Raw genomic sequence first — 25031 nt, forward strand, 5'->3', positions numbered from 1 at the left:
AGGAAATATTACTATAATATTACCATACTAGAGTGTTACTATATTACTTTAAAGTATAATTTTAACATTTCCCACCAATAACCTTGGCAATGCGAATGCTTTCTAATGCATCCAACTTTTAGGTGTACAGGTACTTGGAAAATTATTTCTAACTTTTGAGTTAAGTTTTGGGTTGTAAATAAATATCTAATTGGGGAGACATTGCACCAAATAATTTAATTTTGGAAGTATTCCCCAATAATACTTTCCAAATAGAAAATTGTGTTAATAATATTTGTTTTTGTGAACACAGAACAGAAACACGTATGCAACTTACTCACATAACCATTCTTAAATAGCTTTGAAAATAATTAAGTAAAATTACAAAGTAAATAAATACTTTTTTCTCGTTGATGTATAATGTTTAGTCATAATATGTGTTTTTTGACAATTTAATATTTTATTTTAACGAACATTTTTTTCCTCATGCACAGAGGTGTATTATTAACAATACGCATCGTCTGGTGGAGCTTTGTGTAGCCAAATTATCCCAAGACTGGTTTCCACTCCTAGAACTTCTCGCCCTGGCCTTAAATCCACATTGCAAATTTCATATTTACAATGGTACACGTCCTTGTGAATCTATTTCCACAAATGTTCAACTGACTGAAGATGAACCCTTTGCTCATTCCTGGGATCCTCGATCACCAAAAGTGTGTTGCTTATATTTTTTATATTTTAAAAAAAGTATATTTCTTTGAAAAAAAAATTGAATTATGTTAAACTCTATTAACATGGTATAAAACATCGTTGTATATTACTTTAAAACAGCGTTTCTCAGCCTGTGCGTCGCGATCTCTTTGGGGGTTGAACGACCTTTTCACATGGGTCACCTAAGACCACCAGAAAGCACATATTTCTGATGGTCTTGGAAACCAAGACATTGCTCCTTTATCTGTCACCAGGCGGGTCCGCCCACTTCCAGATACGCCTCCATGCATATATATACACACATGAGTACACAGTGTGAAGACTGTTACCCATGCTACACCATTACTTCAAGACAAAATTTCATTTACATGTCTTTATAAATAAATACTTCACAATATATCATTACATACTGTTTTTGTGATTAATCGCTATGCTTAATTATGTTTAATTTGTAACAATGAAAATAAATCCTGCATATCAGATATTTACAATTACTAACCGTAGCAAAATTGACGGTTATGAAGTAGCAACAGAAATAATTTTATAGTTGGGGGTCACAATGGGAGGAACAGTATTAGAAAGGGTAATGTCATTAGGAAGGTTGAAGAACCACTGCTTTAAAGGGATGCAGCCTGCATCAATTGATGTTCTGTTTTAGGTTTGCTTTTTTAAAATGTGTAAAACACATTTGCCTTGTGATTCAGGTAGAGTTAAAAAAAATAAAGGGTTTAACTAAACTCTGATCATCAAATTGCTCTTGAAACATTAAAACCAAAGCATTTTTCCTTTACTCAGTTGTAGCTCAGTGCATTCGATCTGTTTTCAGTCTTCATGATTATATTGTTTATTCTTGTTTTTTCCTAGAAATTAATTGTAATTACAAAACCTCAAAACAGTTTTCACTGTTTGATACTTATAGTTACCATGTAGCATAGACTAGAAGTGCCCACAGTGTTTCCAAGTTTAAAATCTTTATAGTATTAGACTTCTACCTCTTTTACCTAGAGTGGTTCACAGATTCAGACACTTTAACCACTTGTACCTTAGTTGTAGGAACTCCTTCGTGTTTCCATATCTGTACTTGGTAGAAAGTTATTTCTTGTCAGCATACTCAGTACAATGGGTAAGCCACCACTTTTCAAAAAGTGAAATTCAAAGTCAGAAGAATCGTCAGTCAGTTGTGCACCAGCAGGTATTAACAAGGCATAAACTACCTGGAAATAAGGAGCAGAGTATATTAAGAGCCATCCCAGAAACATTAGCAACTTTAATTTCTCCTATCACCACTGCTGAGAAATTCTTAACTATTTTATGAGTTCATTAAATCTTATTCATGTTCTTTACATTATTGTTTACTGCTGAATTTATAATTTTGAAAATGAAACACCAACCTCTGTTAGATACAGGACTTGGGAGGCAGAAGGACCAAAAAATAGTGAGTCCAAGTTTTGCTTGGTCCAAACAAAATAGCTCTAAGGTGGTCTATTGTGGAACCTGCAAAAAAGAGTAGGCACAGTCATCAGTAAAAAACAATTACCATATATACTCGTGTATAAACTGAGTTTTTCAGCACAAAAAGTGTGCTGAAAAACGGATTCGGCTTATACATGGATAATATTAGTAATGCTTTGGATGACATTGAAGAGTGCGCTGTGTATGAAAATGACAGCAGTGATGGTGATGACAGTGATCACAGTGAGGACAGCGTCTATGATGACCTCACACCAGCTGAAGCTCTGCATTGGGATACGGATAATGATGAGGAATCAGTTTTGAAGGATTTTAGCTCTTTACATGTTAGTTTGGTTGCTGACTGAGCTTGGAATAGTACTCTTAAGGAATCATTGTTGATACCTTACTGTGTTTGTTGAACCTATTTTCCACTTACTGTGCTGGTTTACTAATGTTAACTGACTTGTCCTTTTATTTGTTTTTTATTTAAAATAAATATTTAAGTACATTACCCCACTGATGTCTCAATTTTTAGTAATTTTATTTTCATTTGTTTGACTATTGAAACTCACCAATAACTTCTGCATTTTTCACCCTAGACTTATACTTGAGTCAATCATTTATTCTGACTTCCCAAGTAGTAATAGGTACCTCAGCTTATACTTGGGTAGGCTTATATTCGAGTGTATATGGTATATAGTCCTAACATTCCACATTTGAAAGAATCTTACTGGATTAGGCAGGGGCACTAATTGCAGTGTTAATCCATAGCTGTCTGTTTCTGTGAAGGATTACAATTTAAAATCCTAAATAAGATTCTGAGTCCGAATTGACTCTGTGGAAGTTGTTTAGTAAAACAATTTTTATTAAATTTAAAATATTAAATTTAGAAAAAATTTTTTAATCCCTGCAGTTCAGCAGAACCAATGACTTAAACTTAGAAAACATTACCAGATCTGAATGAGTTAATTATAAGCTTCCAAACTTCAACCATGAAGGGAAGTTTACTCTTCAGGAACCTCAAAAACAATCAAGTCCTTACTGAAAGAACTAGTAGTTTTTTAAACACACAGCAAAACTCTTCACATCAGACTATTATTTACTCATTTTCATAAACGGTTTTTGTCTTACTGCAGTTTCAAGAGATGCTGCAGCTTGAACTAGCTAAGGTTTTATGCCTCAAAATACACAAACAGGAGCTCATTGGAAAATATTTATCAAAGATAAGAAACAATCTAATTGCCTATCAACAGATAAATAAATGCAGTGTAGACATACACTGAAATATTAAAAACTCACTAGGAGATACAAAGACCTGAACCAAGCTTTAACATGGACAAAACTTGAATTGCCTCCCTGACCTTCATGGGATAACTGAGTTTCTGCTCTCCTAAAGATTTACAGTCTTGGAAACCCACAGGGGTAGTTGGGCTTTGTCTTATAGGGTAACTGTCAATCAGAATCAACTTGATGGCAGGGAATTTTGAAGGTGGGGGAGAGATTTTGAGTAAGATTTAATTTCTTTAAATGTTAGTAGCATATTAAGTACATGAGCATAAATTTATGAAGCATAACAGATTATTTTGATCCAGAAATGGGAAAAGTAAACTTAATGCCATCAAATTGATGTCAACTAATAGCAACTATTTGGGACAGGGGAGAACTATCCAGTAAAGGTCTCCAAGACTGTAACTTTGTAGTAGAAAGCCCCATTTTTTCCTTTAGACTTTTTAACTGTTAACCTTGGCAGTTAACAGACCAGCTCACCTCATAACCAATATGCCACTAGCTTTCCAGGGAGAAATAAAAAGAATCTAATAAATATGAACGCATCAGAAAGTTTATGGAAAAATATGTAGCTCCTCAAAAATTCACCTCTTAATAATACTGAATGCCAAAACCAAACCTGGTAAAACCCTCAGATACAGTTTTGTTTTACAAAACTGTCAAAGAATTAAAAATTTTCCATTGTTTCATCTCATACAGGCTTCATTCTTTATGCTTTATACTATATAAATATATATGTAATATATAATAAAGTTTCATTATATAGTCTTTATTGGTCTATATAAAGACTAATGTCTTTTCAAATGAATAATTTATGAAAGCACACACTGAATTTTGCAGAAATAAGGTGACTGATTTTATAGATTAAATTGCTTTTGATGCCTTTAACACAAGTTTCACCACTAAGTTTTTAAAACAAGCGTTTTTTATCAGCTTTTAATATCTCCTAAGAATATTTGTAGGAGTCCTGGGGTGGGGCGAATAGGGTTAACATTGTTTCAATTGCAATGAATGTTTTGGTTTGAATGTTTTCTATTTGAAGTGTTTTGTTTTTTTCTGTTTAAACAGTATAAAACAAACTCCATTCCCATTTTTGTTTTCCTTTAAAATTCAACTTTACAACAGAAAAAAATTAATTTTATTTTTAGGATTTAAAAAAATATATAATGTTTTATTTTCATTCTTACATGTAAATCTAATTTTAGGTACATGGTGGTTTTGCTTACTTCTTGTTCATTGGCGATAGTGAAATATGAATCGATTTTAGGCTTTCTTCTGTGAGCCACTTTATCTACTCTTACTGCTTTCTGCTAAGGGTTACAGAGAACACAGTAATACAAAAAGCTAAAAGTTTTATAAATGTTTTATTATATGAATATATAATATGAATTTATTTCAGATAGTAACATTTTTTTCTTAAATGTATTACAGGGTTGGTTAGTGGATCTCATCAATAAATTTGGCCTGTTAAATGGGTTCCAGATATTGCATGATCGCTTTATTAATCGATCTGCATTAACTGTTCAGATAATTGCGGCCCTTCTCAAGTAAGTTCTATTTTAAAATGATTATTCAGTATATTATAGAAAATGCTCATGTATTGGTCTATAAGTTGTAATTCTATTCATTTCTTCTTGCAAACTAATACCAGTTGAGTAGATGGTCATATTTATTTAGTCTTAAGAAATTGAATATTACAGAAATGTTCTTCTTGTCTTTTTAATTCAGACCATTTGGACAATGTTACGAGTTTCTCAGCCAACACACTGTGCAAAAATATTTCATTCCAGTAATAGAAGTAGTCCCACAATTTCTAGAAAATCTCACTGATGAAGAATTTAAAAAGGAAGCAAAGAATGAAGCAAAAAATGATGCCCTTTCAATGATTATTACATCTTTGAAGAATTTAGCTTCAAGGATTCCAGGACAAGAAGAAACTATAAAAAATTTAGAAATTTTTAGGTTGAGAATGATACTTAGGTAAGATATTTAATTTATTTAAGTAATTATTATTATTTAAGCAAAACTGAAGAAATTTATTGGAGCCCATACAAGAAAGACTAGAGGGGCCCAGCATACCCTACTTGGTAGGCATCCCCAGCAAAGTGTCATACCATTCACTGTACCCCCATGTTCCAGTGGGACTCCCAGTGGGTCAGGTCCCAAATACCCAGGACTGACTGGGGATGGGGTTTAAGTAATTATTGATGTGGATTCATAGAATCATATTTACTTCAGATTTATCTTACAGATTATTGAAAATTTCATCTTTTAATGGAAAGATGAATGCACTGAATGAACTTAATAAAGTGATATCTACTGTATCATATTATACTCATCGTCATGGTAATCCTGGAGAAGAACAATGGTTGACAGTTGAGCAGATGGCAGTAAGTCCTTACGGTTGTTTTTGAATAAATAAAAATCTTGTAGAAAAAGTGTATTAATAACAAGTAATATTAAAAGGAATTCTCCATAAATCCTGTAGAACTACTAGTAGATTGATTTTTGAATATAATAATAATAGCTTGGTTTGTTTTCTAGGAGTCATAAGTTTTATTCTTGGAGTGAATGTGTTCATTAGTCAAAATAGGGAGACTCACGGGTCACATAAAATAGACTATGTATATACAATGTCATTAGAAATGACATTCTTATTAATTGCAGAGACTACCGATGAACTTTGTTATATTAGTATCTACATGAATATTTTACTTTTGAAATGAAAGTAGGTAAACCACTAAAATTATTCAGCAATATTTTTTTGTATGTCTAAAGTGATTGACTCTTACAGTTCAAAAGTTTGAACTTGCCATCCTGCTCCATAGGAGAAAGTATAAGGATTTACAGCCTTGAAAATCTTTCAGGACAATTTTGCTTGGTTCTGAAAGATTGTTATGAGTCAAAAGTGAACTTGACAGCAGTAGGTTACATAGATGTGTGAAAAGTTTTTTATCCTAAATCTTGATCTTAATTGAGATACCAGTCTAATAATACACAGTATTAAAATGTGATTAAAGGTTTACTGAGATCATAAATTAGCTGGAGTATTGGCATCAGTGAAAGTTAGTTTTTTTTAATCATTTTATTGGGGGCTTATAAAATCTCTTATCACAATCTGTACATTCATCAATTGTGTAAAGTACTTTTGTACATTCGTTGCCCTTATCATTCTCAAAACATTTTCTCTCCACTTAAGCCGTTGGCATCAGCTCCTTTTTTTTCCCCTGAAAGTTAGGTTTCATGTATGCAGTTTACTTGCTTTGTGAAAAGACAAAAACACCTTTTAAAAAAAAAATCATTTTATTGTGGGTGCTTAGAAGTTTTTATGATTATCCAGACAAAGATCCTTGTGTCAAGTACCTTTGTACATATGTTGACATCATCATTTTCAAAACATTTTCTTTCTACTAGAGTTCACTTTTCCCCCTTCCTTCCTTTTCTCCTTCATAAAACCTTGATGATTTATAAATTATTTATTTATTTTTGTCTTGCACTAACCACTGTCTCCGTTCACCCATTTTTTGTGTGACCCTTCTTGAAGGGGATGTCCAGTTGTCTACAAATAGGATTGGGTCTCCACTCTACCTTCTCCCTTACATTGATTTTTGTTTTTGTTTTGGGTCTTTGATGCCCGATACCTGATCACATCGATACCTCATGATCACACAGGCTGGTGTGCTCCTACCATGTGGTCTTTGTTGCTTCTCAGCTAAATGGCCACTTGTTTACTTCAAGCCTTTAAGACCCAGACACTAAATCTTTGGATAGTCGGGTACCATTATCTTTCTTCACCACATTTGCTTATGCACCCATTTTGTCTTAAGCAATTGTGCGGGGAAGGTGAACATCACAAAATGCTGGGTTACTAGAACAAGTATTCTTGCGTTGAGGGAGTACTTGAGTAGAGGCTCACTGTCTGTCTACCGCCTTAATACTTAACACATAAATATATGTACATAGATCTATTTCCCTATCATTATATATAAGTATATTTACATATGTGCATATCTGTATTTAGACCACTGTAAATGTCCTTTGCTCCTAGTTCTTTCCTCTCTTACCTTTTACTTGCCTTCATTTTTATTTGGCCTTCATTTGGGTTTCAGTAATTGGTCTCAGTTATATTGCCCTTCCTCAAACCACCAGGCATTCTATGCCCTCCTTGCCATCGATTTTAGATCATATGTTGTTCCATTGTCTCTGGGTTTATGGGCACCTCCTTTTTCCCTCATTTCCCCCTCTCCCATGTCCCAATTCCCCTACACCATCAGTCCCATTGTTTTCTCCTCCAGATTGTTTATCCTGCCTATCTTATCTACATGGATATGTGGTTACAATTATAAGAACAAGAAAGTACACACACAAAAACAAAGACACAACCCAAACTATAAATAGTACCAGGTCTGTTGTTGACCTTTATGAGTGGGTTCCAGTCAAGTCTGATGGGGTGTCACACCTTGGCCTATGTTTGGTATTCCCCAGGGACTTCGTTGCTGTACTCCCCTGCTGCTTAACATGTAAGTGTTTCAACACAGTGTGGTGGGGACAGCTCACCATAATTCCCGCACTGTGTCTCCAGAGGTCAGTGAATGAAAATCATGTCTGGTAGTAGGTGCTGGCCTTGTAGTCCTCTGTGCATTGACCTGCTCTGAGCAAGATTATCCTTGGGGTTTGGTGGGCCAGAATGTGTTCCATTCTCTCCTTCCCTCTTCTTATGCTCTTGTGTGTTCTGATCAGTCACACCATTCTCTGGAGCTGTAGCTTCAGTGCTGTCCGCTGAAGTGCATTCTTTGGGATGGGCTGGGGGTGGTCTCCACATAGTTGGAAGTGGAGCCCGCCTTGCGCATCTCTCTGTTGTGTCTTTTTTTTTCTCCCACCTTTATTGTTGGATGCAGTATGTATCCTTAGATTTGTTATGGCCCTGGACCTCATCCTGGACCTCATTCCATAAATGTATATATACAGTAGCTTTTCTTAGATGCCCCTTAGCATTTTTATGTCTACGTCAGTAGACTCATGTTGTACTTGTCCTTTTGTGCTTGGCTTAGTTTGCTTACCATAATTTCCTCCAGTTCTTTCATGCTGCATTGTGCTTCATGCATTCATCCCTGCTTTTTAGGGATGTATGGTACTCCATTGTATAAATGTACCAAATTTTTTCCCTATCTCCAAATAGTTGTCTTTTTTGTATACTTGATGAACAAAGATCTTATTAATACATTAATTCATTGGTTCTCTTTCACATTCCAGTTTTCTTAATATAAACATAACTCATTAGTGGGAGTGTTCTTAGCACACTTTTCAAAACAGAAGGAAATACAGATTTGTACCATTACATTTATGTTATTACCTTTAAGCACTTAATATGAACAACATATTACATAAAGTACTTTTGGAGGTATACTTGTGAAATAAGTGCCTGACTCAGAATTGTTAGCAAAACTGAACTATTAATACTATAGTCAACAACAAAGGACATTTGAAACCGATTTTTATAATAGCTTATATTTGGACACAGATTCTTCCACATTGTTCATCAAAGTATAATTCTTGAATCATTTACTGAAGATGAAAATTCCATCTTGCCACTTGTTTCCAGTAAAAAATTATTTTAAAACATCAGCTGATTTTGTCAGATAAAGAGGGAACTGGTGTTTGAAAGTTATTCTTTCCAAGCTGCAAATTTATCATATAAAGACCATTCCAGTGATACATCAGGACAAAAGGAAATGGTAAAGCCAAAATGACAAGTCAAATAACAGATATAAATCTCAAGGAATCTTGCTAACAAGTGTGCCAGTGTCTTGAGTCAAAGAAAGTTTATCCACATCTCCTATTTTTATATCTTCCCAATGACTGGTATAGGAGTTATTCATTAAAGGATTTATGGTCAGTTTAGAGTGAGGTAAAGGGGTTTCCTTGATTACTTTGATTTTCTCCCTGAAATATTGGATAAGTTGTAGAAATGTAATGGGTCTGACATATCTTTTAAAAACTTGGCAATTTTTAAAGGCCGTTCATTGCTCCTGCAAGATTGTATTTTGTTTGTTGATCTCTGTGTTAAGATTGTATAACTGCAGATTTCATGGTCTCAAAGTCAGACAGGACCTTATTCTTCTTTTGATCCAATATATGTTGTAATTTTTCAACAAACTCCTTCACTTTATCTGAATTTGTAGTTAGTAACTGTAGGGATTTCCTTTTCCTAGTTTTTAAGGTATCCAAGTGAGAAAGTACATTTCCCCAACTCCAGGTCTCAATACTCTCAAAGGCATTCCTCTCCTGAGCATAGGCATCTTCATTAGAACAGAAAGCATGCTTAGTATGGGCACCACGAGTGGTACAGATCCCACAGATCAATTGTATGTAAGTCAGGCTGAAAATATTGAAAGGCTGACCTACATGAAATCTGCACTCACTGACTTTTTGGGAGAGATCTTGATTTTGTAATATATATATGTATGTTATATATAATAATATATTTTGGTTATTACTCAGGGTGTAATTGACCTGCAAACAATTGACTCCAGTAGCTGTTATTTCTTTACAACAGGCGTAACATTTGAATGGAGATTGTTTCAGGTGAATTCTCCACATTCCCCGCTAAGAGTTCTATAAATTTTTTGCAGCAGTTGTATGAGCAAGGCGAAACTTGAGGCTCATCAGACTACAACAAATTAGGCATGTAAAGTCTTTTTTTTTTTAATCATTTTATTGGGGGCTCATACAATTCTTATCACAATCCATACATACGTCCATTGTGTCAAGAACGTAAGTACATTTTTGCCATCATCATTCTCAAAATATTTGCATTCTACTTGAGCCCTTCATATCTGCTACTCCTTTCACCCTCCCTCCCCAATACCCCACCTCATGAACCCTTCATCATATATTATTATTAATTATTTTGTCATTTATTACACTGTCTGACAGCTCTCCCAGCCCTCTTCTCTGCTGTTCCTTCCCCAGGGAGGAGGCTATGCTTAGATTACTGTAATCAGTCCCCCTTTCTACCCTACATTCTCTCCACCCTCCAGGCATCGTACTCTGATCACTGGTCCTGGAGGAGTCATCTGTCTTGGATTCCCTGTTTTTCCCGTTGCTATCTGTACCAATGTACATCCTCTGGTCTAGCCAGATTTGCAAAGTAGAATTGGGATCATGATAGTCGGGGGGTGGGAGGTGAGTATTTAAGAACTAGAGGAAAATTATATGTTTCATCATTGCTACTCTGCACGCTGCCTGTTTCATCTCCTCCCCAAAACTCCTCAGCAAGGAGTGTCCAGTTGGCTTCCATTGGGCTTTGAGTCTCCATTCTGCACTCACCCACATTTTCAATGATATGATTTTTTTGTTCCTCGATGCTTGATACTTGATCCCTTCGACAGCTCGTGGAAAGACAGGCGTGTGTGTCTTCCATGTGGGCTTTGTTGCTTCTGAGCTATATGACCACTTGTTTATCTTCGAGCCGTTAAGAAACCAGACGCTGTTTCTTTTGATATCTGGGCACCATCAGCTTTCTTCACCACATTTGCTTATGCATGCATTTGCCTTCATTGATCGTATCAGGGAGGTGGGCACCCACTGATAAGGCTTTTAGCTCTTTGATATCTGATAACTTGTCCCTTGTGCACCTTGTGGTCAGACAGGCTCGTTTGCTTCTTCCATGTAGGCTTTGATGCTTCTCAGCTAGATGTCCGCTTGTTTCAGCCTGAAATCAGATGGAGCAAGCCCTCCCACTTTGTCCTTCGTTTTGAGGAATTCTCTGCTAATTCTGTGCTTCCCTCTCCATTTGAAGTTGGTAATCTGTTTTTCCAATTCATTGAAGAAGGATGGTGGTATTTGTATCAGGATAGCATTGCACTTATATAGTGCCTTGGGCAGACTGACATCTTTACTATATTCATTATGCCAATCCATGAGCATGGGGTATTCTTGCATTTGTTGAGGTCACGCTTGATTTCTTGAAGTAGTTTTATAGTTTTCCTCATACAAATCTTTCATTTTTTAGTCAGGTATATCCCTAGGTATTTCAATTTGTGCTTGGCAATTGTAAAGGGTAGTACCGTTTTAATCGTCTCTTCTGTGTTCTTCTCTGATGTTTAGAGCAGTCCAATAGACTTCTGTTTGTTGATTTTGTATCCTGCTACTCTGCCATATTCCTCTATTGTTTCCAACACTCCATTTGTGGGGGAGTTTAAGGGATCTTCAATATATAGAATCAGATCATCTGTAATTAAGGATAATTTCGCCTCTTGCTTCCCCAGCTGAGTACCTTTAATATCTTTCCTTTGGCTTATATTGTTATCTAGGACCTCCAGTACGATGTTAAATAGAAGTGGAGACAAGGGGCATCCATGGCTGTCCCATTTTTCTTTTTTTAAAGTTTCACGACCTTTTATTTTAATTTTTTTAAAGCATTTTATTAGGGGCTCATACAACTCTTATCACAGTCCATACATATACATACATCAATTGTATAAGGCACATCTGTACATTCTTTGCCCTAATCATTTTCCTTTTTTTTCTCCTCTTTTTTTACATTTTATTAGGGACTTATACAACTCTTATTACAATCCATACATATACATATATCAATTGTATAAAGCACATCCATACATTCCCTGCCCCAATCCTTCTCAAAGCATTTGCTCTCCACTTAAGCCCTCTGCATCAGGTCCTCTTTTTTTTTCCCCCTCCCTCCCCGCTCGCCCCTTCCTCATCTGCCCTTTGTAATTTATACATCGTTATTTTGTCATATCTTGCCCTATCCGAAGTCTCCCTTCCCCCCCTTCCCTGCCGTCCCTCTCCCAGGAAGGAGGTCACATGTGGATCCTTGTAATCAGTTCCCCCTTTCCAACCCACTCGCCCTCCACTCTCCCAGCATCGTCCCTCACACCCTTGGTCCTGAAGGTATCATCCACCCTAGATTCCCTGTGCCTCCAGCCCTCATATGTACCAGTGTACAACCTCTTTTTCAGTGGGATTGTTTCCATCGTTTCTCCGTTAACTACCAAATTAGCTGTTGGTTTTTCATATATGACTTGTATTATATTGTGGAATTTTCTTTCTATTCCTATCTTCTTAAGTGTCTTCAACAGGAATGTGCGTTGGATGTTGTCGAATGCTTTTTCTGCGTCTATTGATATTATCATCTGGTTCTTTTCATTTTTCCTGCCAATGTGATGAATAATGCTGATTGTATTCTATTCGCTAGTATTTTGTTAAGGATTTTTGCATCGATGTTCATTAGGGATATTGGTCTATAGTTCTCGATTCTTGTGGCATCTTTTCCTGCTTTAGGTATCAAAGTTATACTAGCTTCATAGAAAGAGTTTGGAAGATTTCCGTCTTTTTCTATGTTCTGGAGGAGTTTGTACAGGATTGTGTCAGTTCTTCCCTGACTGCTTGATAAATTCTCCTGTGAAGCTATCTGGCCCAGGGGATTTTTTGTTTGTTGATAATCCCTTGATTACCTTGTCTATTTCTTCCTTTGCTATCAGTCTGTTGAGGTTGTTGACATCCATCTGGGATTATCTGGGATAGTCCAAGGAGGGATTATGTTTCCAAATATTTGTCCATGTCTTCCAAATTGTTGAATTCATTAGAATATAGACCTTCATAGTACTGTGTAATTATCCTTTTGATTTCATTAGGATCTGTTATAATGTCCCCTGTTTCATCCCTCATCCTTGCAAATGTCATTGGTTCCTTCCTTTTTTTTGTTAGGTTTGCCAGAGGTCTATCAATTCTGTTAATTCTTTCAAAGAAACAACTTTTAGAGGCATTTTTCCCATAGTTTTCTTGTTTTCCCTCTCCTGTATCTCTGCTGTGATTTTTATTATATCTATCCTCTTGCTATTAGTAGGGTTGTTCTGTTGACTTTGCTCTAGTTGGTGTAAGTTTTGTGTCAGCATATCATCCACGAGTCTCTCTTCTTTTTTAATATGTGCATTTATTGCTATCAGCCTTCCTCTGATAAATGCCTTTGTTGTGTCCCACAGGTTTTGGTATGTCGTATTTTCATTCTCATTAGTTTCTAGAAACTTCCTTATTTCATCTCTGATCTGGGTCAGTACACACTCCTTTTGCAATAGGATATTGTTCATTCTCCAATTTTTGACCCTTGTTTTCTTCCCTGTCCTTTTGTTAATTTCCAGCTTTATGGCACAATGACCAGAGAGACACGTCTGTATAATCTCTGTGTTTGAATTTACTCAAGTTCAACTTGTGTTCAAGCATGTGGTCTATTTTTGAATATGTGTCATGTGAACTTGAAAAGAATGTGAATTTTTTGTTTGTGGGTGAAAAGCTCTGAAAATATCTATCAAGTCAATTCGCCTAATTGTGCTACTTAGATTTGTAGTCTCCCTGTTGAATTTCTTTCCTAATGATCTGTCTTTATCAGAGAGTGATGTATTAAAGCCACCAACTATAATTGTTGAGCCTGTGATCTCTTTTTTCATCTTGTAGAGTGTTTGATTTATGAATTTTGCAGGTCTCTTGTTAGGTGCATATATGTTTATTATGCTCAATGGTTCTTGGTCTATTGTTCCCTTGAGAAGTATATATTGCCCCTTCTTGTTTCTTGTTATGGCCTGTATCTTGAGGTCAATTTGGTCAGATATTAAGATCACAACCCCTACTTTTTTTGCATTACCATTTGCTTGGTATATTTTTCTCCAGCCTTTAATTCTCAACCTGTTTTAGTCTATAAGCTTGAGAGGAGTCTCCTGGAGGCAGCAAATCGATGGGTTATATTTCTTGAGACAGTTTGTTAGCCCTCTGCCTCTTAATGCCTGAGTTCAGGCCATTGATGTTCAGTATTATATCTATCAGTGGATTCTGTGATGTCATATTGTACCTTTTGTGATGGATATTTTTCTGTCTACCTGTCTCATCTGATTGTTTTGCGTGAGTGGTTTACGTTTGCTTTCTTTCCACTATTGAGCTGATGCTATTTTAGGGATTGTTTCCTCTTTGACGCCCTATCGGTGGAATTTTTCTAGGTGATTGTCTCTTATTTGCCCTTGGTGAGTGTTGATTTTCTGCCCATACTGGATCGGCAAGGATCTTTTGTTTTTATGTGTTGTTTGAGGTTGTTCCTCTGAGAAGATTCTTACTTCTCCATCTATTTTAATAGATAATTAGACTGGGTAAAGTATTCTGGGTTTGTGTTGTTTTCCTTTAATTTTTGGAATATGTTACTCCATTCCCTCCTCTTTTTCATCATTTCCACTGATAGATCTGAACATACTCTTATTGGAGTAGCTTTATATGTGACTGTTCGCTTTTCCCTAGCTGCTTTTTCCTCATAGTTGGATAGTTTGACAGTTATGTGTCTTGTTGACTTCTTGGGATTTAGTCTGGCTGGTGTTCTTTCAGCCTCTTGTATGGTTGCTTGATTTTCATTTATAAAGCTGGGGGAGTTTTCCTCTAAGAATTCCTTTGCTATTTTCCCTGTTGACTTCTTTGTTGTGTCTTGTTCTGGTAGTCCAATTATTCTAATATTGTTTCTTTTCATAGTATCTGACACAGCTCTCAAGTTTTCCTCAGTTTCTTTGATTGTCTTATTTGACTCTTTCCCATTTCCTGAGGTCTCCTTGGTTGTCCTCTAGGTCACTGGTGTGATTCTCTGCCTCCTAAAGCCTATTTGCAGGGTCTGTCAATTTGTCCCTGGATTCTGTTATTTCATCCCTTAACTCTTGTACTTCCCTTTGGTGTGTTGCCTTTATCTCCTCTATTGCATCCTTTTTCTGAATTGCTTCCCTCATATCCTTTATGACTTTAAGCAGCCTTTTGAAAATTTCTTTTTGTGGCAGGTCAATATCTGCTCCTTCTATGCACATCGTTAGTTTCAAGACTTCTTCTGTCATTGTTTTCTGTTTTTCCTGCTTTTTTGTTGGATTTGTTAGAACTGGCTGCTGTTTATGTGTTGTTTTAGAGGAGCCTGGAGCCATCTTCCTTAGTCAAAGATCCCTGGGCTCTCTTGAGGGATTTGTATGAGTCCTTCTATGAACTACCTGCCGATAGCTGTTCTTAGAGGTCAGGCTATTGCTTTATCTTTCTGTGGTTTCACTCTTGTCCTCGTTGTCCAGAATCCTGTTACTTGCAATGTGTGTTGGATATTCCTTTCATGTGACACTGGTCGGATTGTTGTAGGCCCGTGATGATGTTGCTTCCATGGCCTATCGCTCAGTAGGCTTCACAGTTCTTGGAGCACCTCAGCTGAGCTGTGGTGTTTTTTCTCTGTAGCTGTACTGCTGAGGAGGGCAAGCAGGTATATCCTTCTTGGTGTAGAGCTCTGTAGCTGGCAGGGGAATTACGTAGGCAGAAAGATTGCCTTGCAGGCTGGTTGGATGTTCCCGCAGTAGAATGGAGCCCCACAAGTGGTGGTCAGCTGCTTCCCCCAGTCACTTGTAGGGCCTCAAGAATTAGGCTGAAATGCCCCCACTTTTTTAGGGGAAAAATTCCTGCTGCTTGCTGTGTGGGAGAGGACCAGCGTGACTTCCCCAGCTGCTTGCCATGCCAATAAATGCAGATGGGAAGAAGTCTCCCCCAATTGGGCCTTCAGAGTTGCCCTACAGAGAGAAAAGTGGCCTGGAGGATGCTAGTGTCTTGTGGTAAGAAAGAGAGTGAAAGGAGAAGAAAATGAAAGAGGAAGACACACACTGGGGCAATAATGCTGAGCAAACTGACACTCACTCAACCATGCACACCTAAAATGCACAGAGTAAACAAAGGTGAAAGCAATTTTAAAAAAGGAAAAGAAAACAACTAAAAAGGATCACTAAACCTGTTGAGGCTGTGGTAGAAAATAGAGAAGAGCTTGAAGGAGAGGAGAAAAGAAGAAAACGTAAGAAGTGTGCAGTGAAAGAAAAAAGGAGAAAAGGAAGGAGGAGAGAGAATTTGAAAAAGAATTAAAGAAATAGCTGACCCCGTGCTGTGTTGTGTGTAGCACTGACTCGTCCTGTGTGCAGCACTGTCGTAGGGGTCAGGCTGCCCACTGGAGGACAGGGTTGCCCTAGGCTGAGTGTAGGGGTCTGAGAACCAGCAGTGGAATGTGCAAGGAATGATAAGGAGTAGAGAGAATCATACAAGCCGAGAGGGACGAGGAGAGCAAAGACAGAAAGATGAAAGAAAGAAAAAGAGAATAAAGATAAAGAAGGAAATAAACCCTTTGAGTTCACTAAGGTTTGCTGTGATGGTAAAGAGGGAGGAGAGAGAAGATGGAAATAAAGAATAAAGAGCTAGCTGATCCCTGATTGCTTTGATGTGGGGCCACAGGGGTTTAGACCCTGTCCCCAAATGGTAGGTTGGTGTGCCCTTTTAATGCTGGCACCAGTGATGCTTGCCACAATTGCCCTAGTTGACGATATCACCATAGAGTTCTGATGGAGATTTCCTCAGCCGCGCAGCGTGTTGTAGGTGTTTGTCCCAGTTGCCTTGTGTGGTGTACAGCACTCCCACGGAGGGCAGGCTGGAGTTCCTCCTGCTATTTGGGTTAATTTCCCCTCCTAAGCTGAGGGTAGTGACCTGAAAGCCAGTTGTGGCATATGATAGGAGAGAGTGGGAGAGAAGAGAAGGGGGGGAGGGGTAAAAAGATGGCTAAAGAACTAAGAAAATAAAACCTCAACACAAACCTGAGCTCGTTGAGACTGAGTTCAGTGGAAAAGTTAGACGGGCTGGTGAATATAGAGAGGAGAAATAAAGTAGTAGTTAAGGAAATAACTGAAACCTGCTCACCTGTCCGTGAGGCTGGAGGAGTTCCAACTCTGCCTCAAGGTAGAAGGGTGGTGTACCCATTTGGTGTAGGGTTCCACAGATGCTGTGTGGGATTACTTCAAAAGCAAGCTCGGGCCGTGACCTGGGGTCACTTGAGTGCTCAGGCATGTGAAGTCTTCGAGCAACTCCATCACATGTGGCCCACGATGCTTTGAAATAAAATGAAAATAGAAAATAATTGTTACAAAGGGGAGATCAAGACAGTACAGTATACACAATTCCCTCGCTAATCCTCAAACTACTGAAGACGACTATACACGTGGCCCAGTGTCTTTCCTGGAGGTCTGTGGACATGTATAAATGTGCTGATTGAGTTCTGGCCATGTTTGGAAGCAATATGTCTTCCATTATCAGTGTCACATAATATAAACAGATCCCAATAGTGAAAAGATTAATAAGAGCACTGGGTTATACTGTCGCGAATCATACCAAGGGGCAGTACTACTTAACATTTTTAGAGGGAAGCTATTGTGTGAGCAACTGTTTTTGTTCATGATATTAAATAAAACAGCATACAGATCAAGATATGCAGATAGTCTGTTTTTAGTCTTCTAAATCCAGATATTTTAAACTAGTAGGAGGAAAGCACTGGCAAGTTTCGGTAAAAAAGAATAATTTTAATTTTATAAATACATTGAATAAAATAAATGTTTAAATAAGAGCAATTATATACTGCTTTAAGTATCCTTTCCATATTCCTGAATCCTCATTTCAAAATATAAATTTAACAAAATTTGTAAATGTGATGTGGCCCACGTGAATCTTGCCTGTTGCACTGAATGGCCCACATTTTAATTGAGTTTGACATCTCTGCTGTAGCAGGTCTGTGTATTCATTAGCATTACTAGTTTTCAGACCACAACGATGACAAGTTTTTTCACTCTTAACTGGAAACCCCACTAGGGACTAACAGCTGCATCATTCTAGGAAGATCACCTTGTGACTGGATTCCCATTTCAGACCTGTTCTGCCTTTCAGTCTCAGATTAGGTCACAGCCTCATCCCTCTTGATGACCCATGCAAAACTGGGAGGAGAGGGTACCACTTTTTTAATCCATTCATCCATTGCTGGGAATTTGAGTTGTTTCCAACTCTTTGAGATTGTGAACTGCACTGTGATGAACATTAGAGTACAGATGTTTGACAGAGTTTTTTCTTGCCTTTTTGGGTATATGCCAAGTAGTGGGGGTAGCTTGATTTCCATCTATTTTAGATATCACCAAATTGATTTCCATAATGGCTGTATCTACCTTCAGGTCTACCAGAAGTGGCCAAGAGTTCCTATATCACCACAGCCCCTCCAACACATGTTACTTTCTGATTTTTTGAATCGGGCTATCTTTGAGGGTGTTGGTTGGTGTTTCATAATTGTTTTAATTTGAATATCTCATGGCTAATGATCAGGAACATTTTCTCCTATGTTTATTGACAATTTGGATTTCCGTCCTTGTGAAACTTCTCTTCAGATCCTTTGCCAACCTCATAAGTGGACAATTAGTATTTTTCTTATTGTAATTGAACTATTTTTAAATGTTGTCACTTAGTCCTTAAAAGGTGTATATTTAGAATACTTTAAAGCAATTTGACAGTGCTTTGGCATTTTTATTCCATTTAACAAAAAAATTTGTTGTTACAAATTAGATATATTAAACTGAAAGTGACTGTTCTTGAGATATTTTGAAAAGTATTTTGATGTAGCACATAAGGAAACAATTTTTTTGCATACAAAATCAGCTCTCGGAAATCACTTATTAAATTGGTAAATTAATTTTCACTTAAGCAACAGTAAATATCTAACATTAAGTGTGTCCTTAACTTGTGAGTATATCCAATAATACAGGGTAGAATTGCTCCTGTGATTTACAAGACTCTTAACTCTCTACAGGAGAAAAAGCCTTGTTTTTCTCCTGAGCGGCAGCTGGTGGTTTCAAACTGCAGTTAGTATTTTTACCAACAGGTAACCAGTATTCCACCAGAGCTCCTAAAAGTTTGTGCTAGGACTTTCATATTTTGATTTTTGAATATATATTTTTTTCTTTGAAATAAAATTTTGTATTACATTTAGGAATGGATACAACAGAACAATATCTTAGCCATAGTTCTTCGAGATAATCTTCATCAGCCACAGTATGTAGAAAAATTAGAGAAAATCCTTCGTTTTGTGATCAAAGAGAAAACTCTTACATTAGAGGATCTTGATAATATCTGGGCAGCACAGGTAAGGAATTTAAGATTTTTTTTTTCTAAAAACCCAAGTAATTGTAATAGCTTTTATTAAAAGGTACTGGAAATTAGTAAGATTGAATGCATAGTATGTACAGATGTCCTGGCCTATATATTTTTTAAATAAATAATACTATTTTATAAACCAAGATAAAACTTCATTTTTGTTTTGTTTATTTATTTTACCAACTAGAATCTTCTTTTTTGTTTGATAAGGAGGCTTAGTCTTTTCTCCCATGTGCTATATGAATTAAGTGAATGATTATGGAGTAGATCCCATGAGCCTTACATTCAACAATAAAGCACATTTGATCAGCTCAAGGCATAATTTAAAATGGTGGGGGACAAGAAGAGGAAGGCAGATAAACATTAAAAAAAAGTTAATTTTAATACCTAAAAGGAATGAAATTTGAAATAGTGCAGAAAGAAAAATAGAAACTATGGGATATGAGAAAGGGAAAAGAGCAAGGAAAGAACTGATAGTATTACAAAGAAAGGATGAAAAAATAAGGAAATAAAAGAAGAAAGGGAGACCGTTTGAGCAAGGAACAGTACCCCGAGAAGGGAGAATTATAGATTACTATAGTAACCCAGTATGGATTTTGGGGATCACTAAGGTGCCTAATGTGATTGAGTAACCTCTGCCAGTCATGGTCTGAATGGGGATAAGGGACAGATGTAGGAATCTTACCTTGAATGAATATCCTAAGATTAAGTACCTAAATTGGAATTAGTTCATAAAAGTTCAGATAGTGGCAGAAATAAGAATACTTGTCTGGGAAAGGAACTGTCCTTTGGGCAGTTGTAGGATAGGCTGGTAAAGGGATTTGTGGAAGGGATTTTTTTGTTCACCCAGAGTGGCCAATGATAGCATGATTATCTATCTGCACTTTCTGCCATTCTGATGAAGCAGAGCACATGTTCTTTGAGATGCAGGACTAGAGCATCAGGAGCCCACAAGCAAGCATACAAACTCAGAATATAAGTAGAACAGGGCCTGCACAGGTGTCTTAACCAGATACCAGGTGGGACTAGATACTCTTCGTCACCAGGAAAGTGAACAAGGAGAAACAACGGATACCTTTCAGCCATTAGTGTGGGTTACTTGTTTTGCTGCCCTGCTGACAGTTGACCCATATATTTTCTCACTGCCTTCTCTTTAAGCTGCTCCTCAGTTAGTATTCAATCTTTTTATCCTTCTAAGCTCAGGAATCTTAATAATATCCATGTCTGCTTCTTCTAGTTCTTGACATTGTGATAGAAGATTTATGTATCATTTGCTATGCTGCCATCTTCTGGAAGCCCTAGAGATTGTACCTTCCCCCCCTCCCCTCTCGGAGTTAACAGACCACCATCTCCTTATTTATAATGCTTCATTGCTTATTCAGATTTTAACTTTTAATAGATAAAGATGAACCTCTTCATTTCAAAGCCACAATTGTTATATTTTATCATGAATCTTTTAGGAAAGTTTATCATGAATCTTTTAGGGAGTATTTCCAAATTATATTAGTATATCATATTTTAATTATTACTTTATTGAATACTTTATTTCTCATTATGAAAAATAGCATTATGCTTTATTTTTGTATGTTATTTTAAAAACTTGGGTCATAACCTTGATACATTTATTTAATCTTAAAAATTGTACATGAGTTTCCAAAGTTTACAGAACATTTAAATCTAGTTGCAAGGTTTTCAGATATAATTATACTCTATTTTGTTTGTTTGGTTTATTTTTCCAACAGACAGGGAAATATGAAGCCATTGTGAAGAATTTACATGATCTACTAGCAAAGTTGGCTTGGGATTTTTCACCTGAGCAACTTGATCATCTTTTTGATTGCTTTAAGGTAAGGTAATAGAATAGTAGAATTTTATTATTCATATTTCAGTAGAATTAGTTCTTTGTTACTTAGAGCCTTTAAGGTGTTTTTTTTTTAAACAAATCTTATGTGAGATTATCTCCGTTGAAAAGGAATCATCATTATTTACTTCCAGTGAAAAGTACATAGTAGTTTTAATTTTTATAGTAATTGCCATCAAAAGTTCAAAATCTTACTGTATTTTTCTTTTAGATTTTGCCTTTAAATTTTTACTCTGGCAGTTAAAAATTCAGGGACAAAGAACTGATTATGAGAAATACTAAGTATGGAGATAGGAATGATTTGTAATATGATTTAGGATTTTTATAATGATTTGGGATTTTGTGCAAAAGTTTGTTATGGGGTGCCATTGAGCCAGTTCTGACTAATATCAAAGAGTAATGGTTTTATATTTTGAAGATTTTATTTATTAGAGGTTGCTATTTTCTTACTTATTTTTGTTTGTAATACATTATAATTAGTTGGCTATGTACATAACTAGCCAACTAATTAATATGTATATATATATATATAAAACAAATCCATTCCGATATTAGGAATTGTACTATTGGTTCTTATTAGATGCCATCAAATCAGTTTTGACTGATAGCAGCCCTATGAATAACAACTAAACACTGCCATGTCATGCATCATCCTTGCAGTTTGTTATTTGTCAGTCCATTATTGCAGCCACTATGTATTTTAAATGCTAGCAAGATCACTCGGTGAATAGCAGAACTTCCAGAATAAACAAATTGAAGAAGGAATAGACTGTCTACTGCCGAGGAGTTAGCCATTGAAAGCCTTGAGGATAGAATTGTATCATTGTCCAGTACAGAAAGCCTCCTGAAGAAAAGCAGAACATTCTAAAGATAGTGCTAGAAGGGTAAGCTTTTCAAGTTAGAAGGCACTCAAAATATGATTGAGGGTAATACTTTTTCAAAGAGTTGAGTATAAAGACACAGATGGAATACAGCATATAGGAGAAAGGCCTTTGGGGACATTTATTTCCAGGTGGGGCATAGCTCAAAATGAGAAAGATAATGCTGCACAAAGCAAATATTTAGAACTTGAAATTTACAAAGTATGAAACTTGAAAAATAGTCTAAGTTGTTAAAAATGAAATGGAATGCATAAAGATGAATATTCTATGCATTAACATAAATAGAAATGCACAGGTGTTTGGCTATTTTGGATGAGAAAATCGTAGTTTACTATTGCTAGGATAGACATTCAAAGGAATGGCATGGCATTGACAACAAGGACATTTCAGGATGGATCTAGAAGTATAAATGCTGTGTCTGATAGGATATGTATTCATGTGGAAGGAAATCTATATTGTTCAAATATATGTACCAACTACTATAGCTAATAATGCAGAAATGCAAGAATTCCACCAGTGTCTGAAGTCTAGAATTGACCAAACATGCAATCAAGATGAATTAACAATTGTTGATTGGCATGCAAAAGTTGGGAACAAAGAAGCAGTTGTTGGATAATACCATTTGGATGATAGAAACAAGATTTAAGATCACATGGTAGCATTTTGCAAGACCAGATGGGTTATGCAGAAATCAAATTGACTACATCTGTGGGAAAAGACAATGGAGCAACTCAATATCCATAACTAAAACGAGGTTAGGAGCTGACTGTGGAGCAGACCAACAGTTGTTTATATTTAAGCTGAAGTTGAAGCTGAAAATTAATGTACATGAGAGCGAAATTAGGACTTTGAATGTATCCTACCTGAATTTTGAGAATATCTTAACAGATCTGCTGCAAACTAATGGCATAAGATCTGAGGAACTGTAGGAGATCATCACAAACATTATGTAAGAAAACAATTGGTCATTAAAAAAGACAAGAGAGAAAGAAAAGGTTAAAGTGGATGTCTGAAGAGACCGAAACTTGTTGTTAATCAGAGTAGATAAGGCAAATGGAAGAAATGATAAAGAGTTGAACAAAAAATTCTAAAGGGCATCTTGAGTAGACAAAAGTGAAATTTGCAAAATGAAATGTGCTAAAACTTAAATAGAAAACTTTAAAAATATGCTTGGTGCTTTAAAAAAATCATTTTATTGGAAGCTCTTATAGCTTTCATTACAATCCATTTCGGGCTTGGAAGAATACAGCTAGAATCATCCTGAGAGGCAAGAATTACAAGACTTTGGCTCAAGTTCTTTGGACATTTTAACAGTCCCTGAAGAACACATTTGGGAAAGTAATGAGGCAATGAAAAAGAAAAAAGCCCTGGTCAAGATGGATTAAAACCAGTGACTTCAACATGGGGGAGAACACAAGAGACACACGCGGTAATTGTGCCTGCCCTGTGCCCACTGTGCTGAAGCCAGCCACTAGGGGCACAACAGTGAACTCCCCAAGGAATGCTAGGGATATATGTGGGGCCAGGGCATGGCACCCCATCAGACTTTACTGGAAAGCATAAAGGACAATAAATAGATGAACTATTTACAGGGTTTTTTGTTGTTCTTGTTTTAGCTATAGTTTTATTTTGCTTCATTGTGCTTAGTCTTGTGATGGTACATAGCATGTCTGGAAGAGATGGGGGATAAATGAGCCAAAAGAAAGAACAATGGGATGACAGTTCCCCATGAGGAATATGGGAGAAGGGGAGACCGGAGAAAGGAAGTGGATGTTAACAAACCCAGGGACAAGAGAGCAACAATTGATCCAAAATCAGTGGCAAGGGGGTTGTAGGCGGTCTGGCAAGACTGAATCAAGGACAATATAACCGTTAAGAATTCATGAAACCCAAAGGAAGGTTGAACATGATAGTGGGACAAGAGGAAAGTACAAAGAAATAGAGGAAAGACGTAGGAGGCAAAGGGCATTTATAGAGATCTAAATACAGATATATAGAGATGTAAATATTATTTATATGCAACAAGGGAGAAATTGATCTTGGTACATGTATTTATAGGTTTAGTATTAACCTCCCTGGCTGTAATCCTGAGTGTGGCTGGGGTAAATGTTAACTGTCAAAAGTGGTAACCCCGAGCCACACTTGGGATTACAGTGCAGAAAAGTCCCTTATCTGTTTCCTGGTCCAGCAGTGTCTTGTACGCTGTGATCATGGAGCAATCTGACTTTCTCGTTCTGTTCTATTCTCTGTGCAGTGTCACTGCAAAGGGGGCGGAACTGGGCGGGAAATTTTTTTTAAAGTTTTCAAGAAGCAGAAAGTGAGAACCAGTAACCAGAGGTGACATTTGGAAATTTCTGGGCCTAATAATACTTCAGGGAGTGGTGGGGAAACTGTGGAAATGATGTTGGACCACCAATAAATTACTTGCAACTCCATTTTTTGGCATCGTGATGTCAGAATACAGATTTTCCCTGATTATGAAGTTTTTTTTCACTTCACAAACAATGAAGAAGTTGATGAAACTACTCATCCTGCCCCAAAAGTAAAGAAAATTTGGTAAGTATCTCAAATAACTGTAAAGAATTTCCAGCAGACCTATGTGCCAGAAAGAAACATCAGCATAGGTGAAAGGCTAATGTCCTGTAAGGGACAGCTCAGCAGGATACAATACATTGCATCAAAGAGAGCATGATTTGGCATAAAATCCTAAATGCTCTGTGAATCATCAACTGGCTACATTTGGAATTCAGTCACATACATGGAAAAGGCACAAAATTCAATCCAAACTACAGTGACCATGGAATGGCAACATCTTCTGTTCTAACACTCATTGAATCGTTGCT

General features: G+C 36.7%; 1 protein-coding gene and 1 pseudogene across 2 annotated transcripts in view; one reads left to right on the top strand and one right to left on the bottom strand.

The window, feature by feature from the left end:
- LOC142435576 (ubiquitin carboxyl-terminal hydrolase 9X-like) overlaps nucleotides 1-25031 on the top strand; it is a 188143-nt gene that overhangs the window by 51804 nt on the left and 111308 nt on the right. For both annotated transcript variants that reach the window (XM_075539809.1, XM_075539810.1), the window contains exons 6-11: nucleotides 474-692; nucleotides 4861-4976; nucleotides 5158-5409; nucleotides 5681-5819; nucleotides 19283-19435; nucleotides 21189-21293. In XM_075539809.1, coding sequence (XP_075395924.1) covers nucleotides 474-692; nucleotides 4861-4976; nucleotides 5158-5409; nucleotides 5681-5819; nucleotides 19283-19435; nucleotides 21189-21293 — 984 coding nt within the window. The remainder of the gene's footprint in view (nucleotides 1-473; nucleotides 693-4860; nucleotides 4977-5157; nucleotides 5410-5680; nucleotides 5820-19282; nucleotides 19436-21188; nucleotides 21294-25031) is intronic.
- Nucleotides 8925-17348, bottom strand: LOC142435595 (E3 ubiquitin-protein ligase TRIM13-like; annotated as a pseudogene).

The sequence above is a fragment of the Tenrec ecaudatus genome, chromosome Y (genome assembly GCF_050624435.1).
Source record: "Tenrec ecaudatus isolate mTenEca1 chromosome Y, mTenEca1.hap1, whole genome shotgun sequence".
Lineage (NCBI taxonomy): Eukaryota > Metazoa > Chordata > Mammalia > Afrosoricida > Tenrecidae > Tenrec > Tenrec ecaudatus.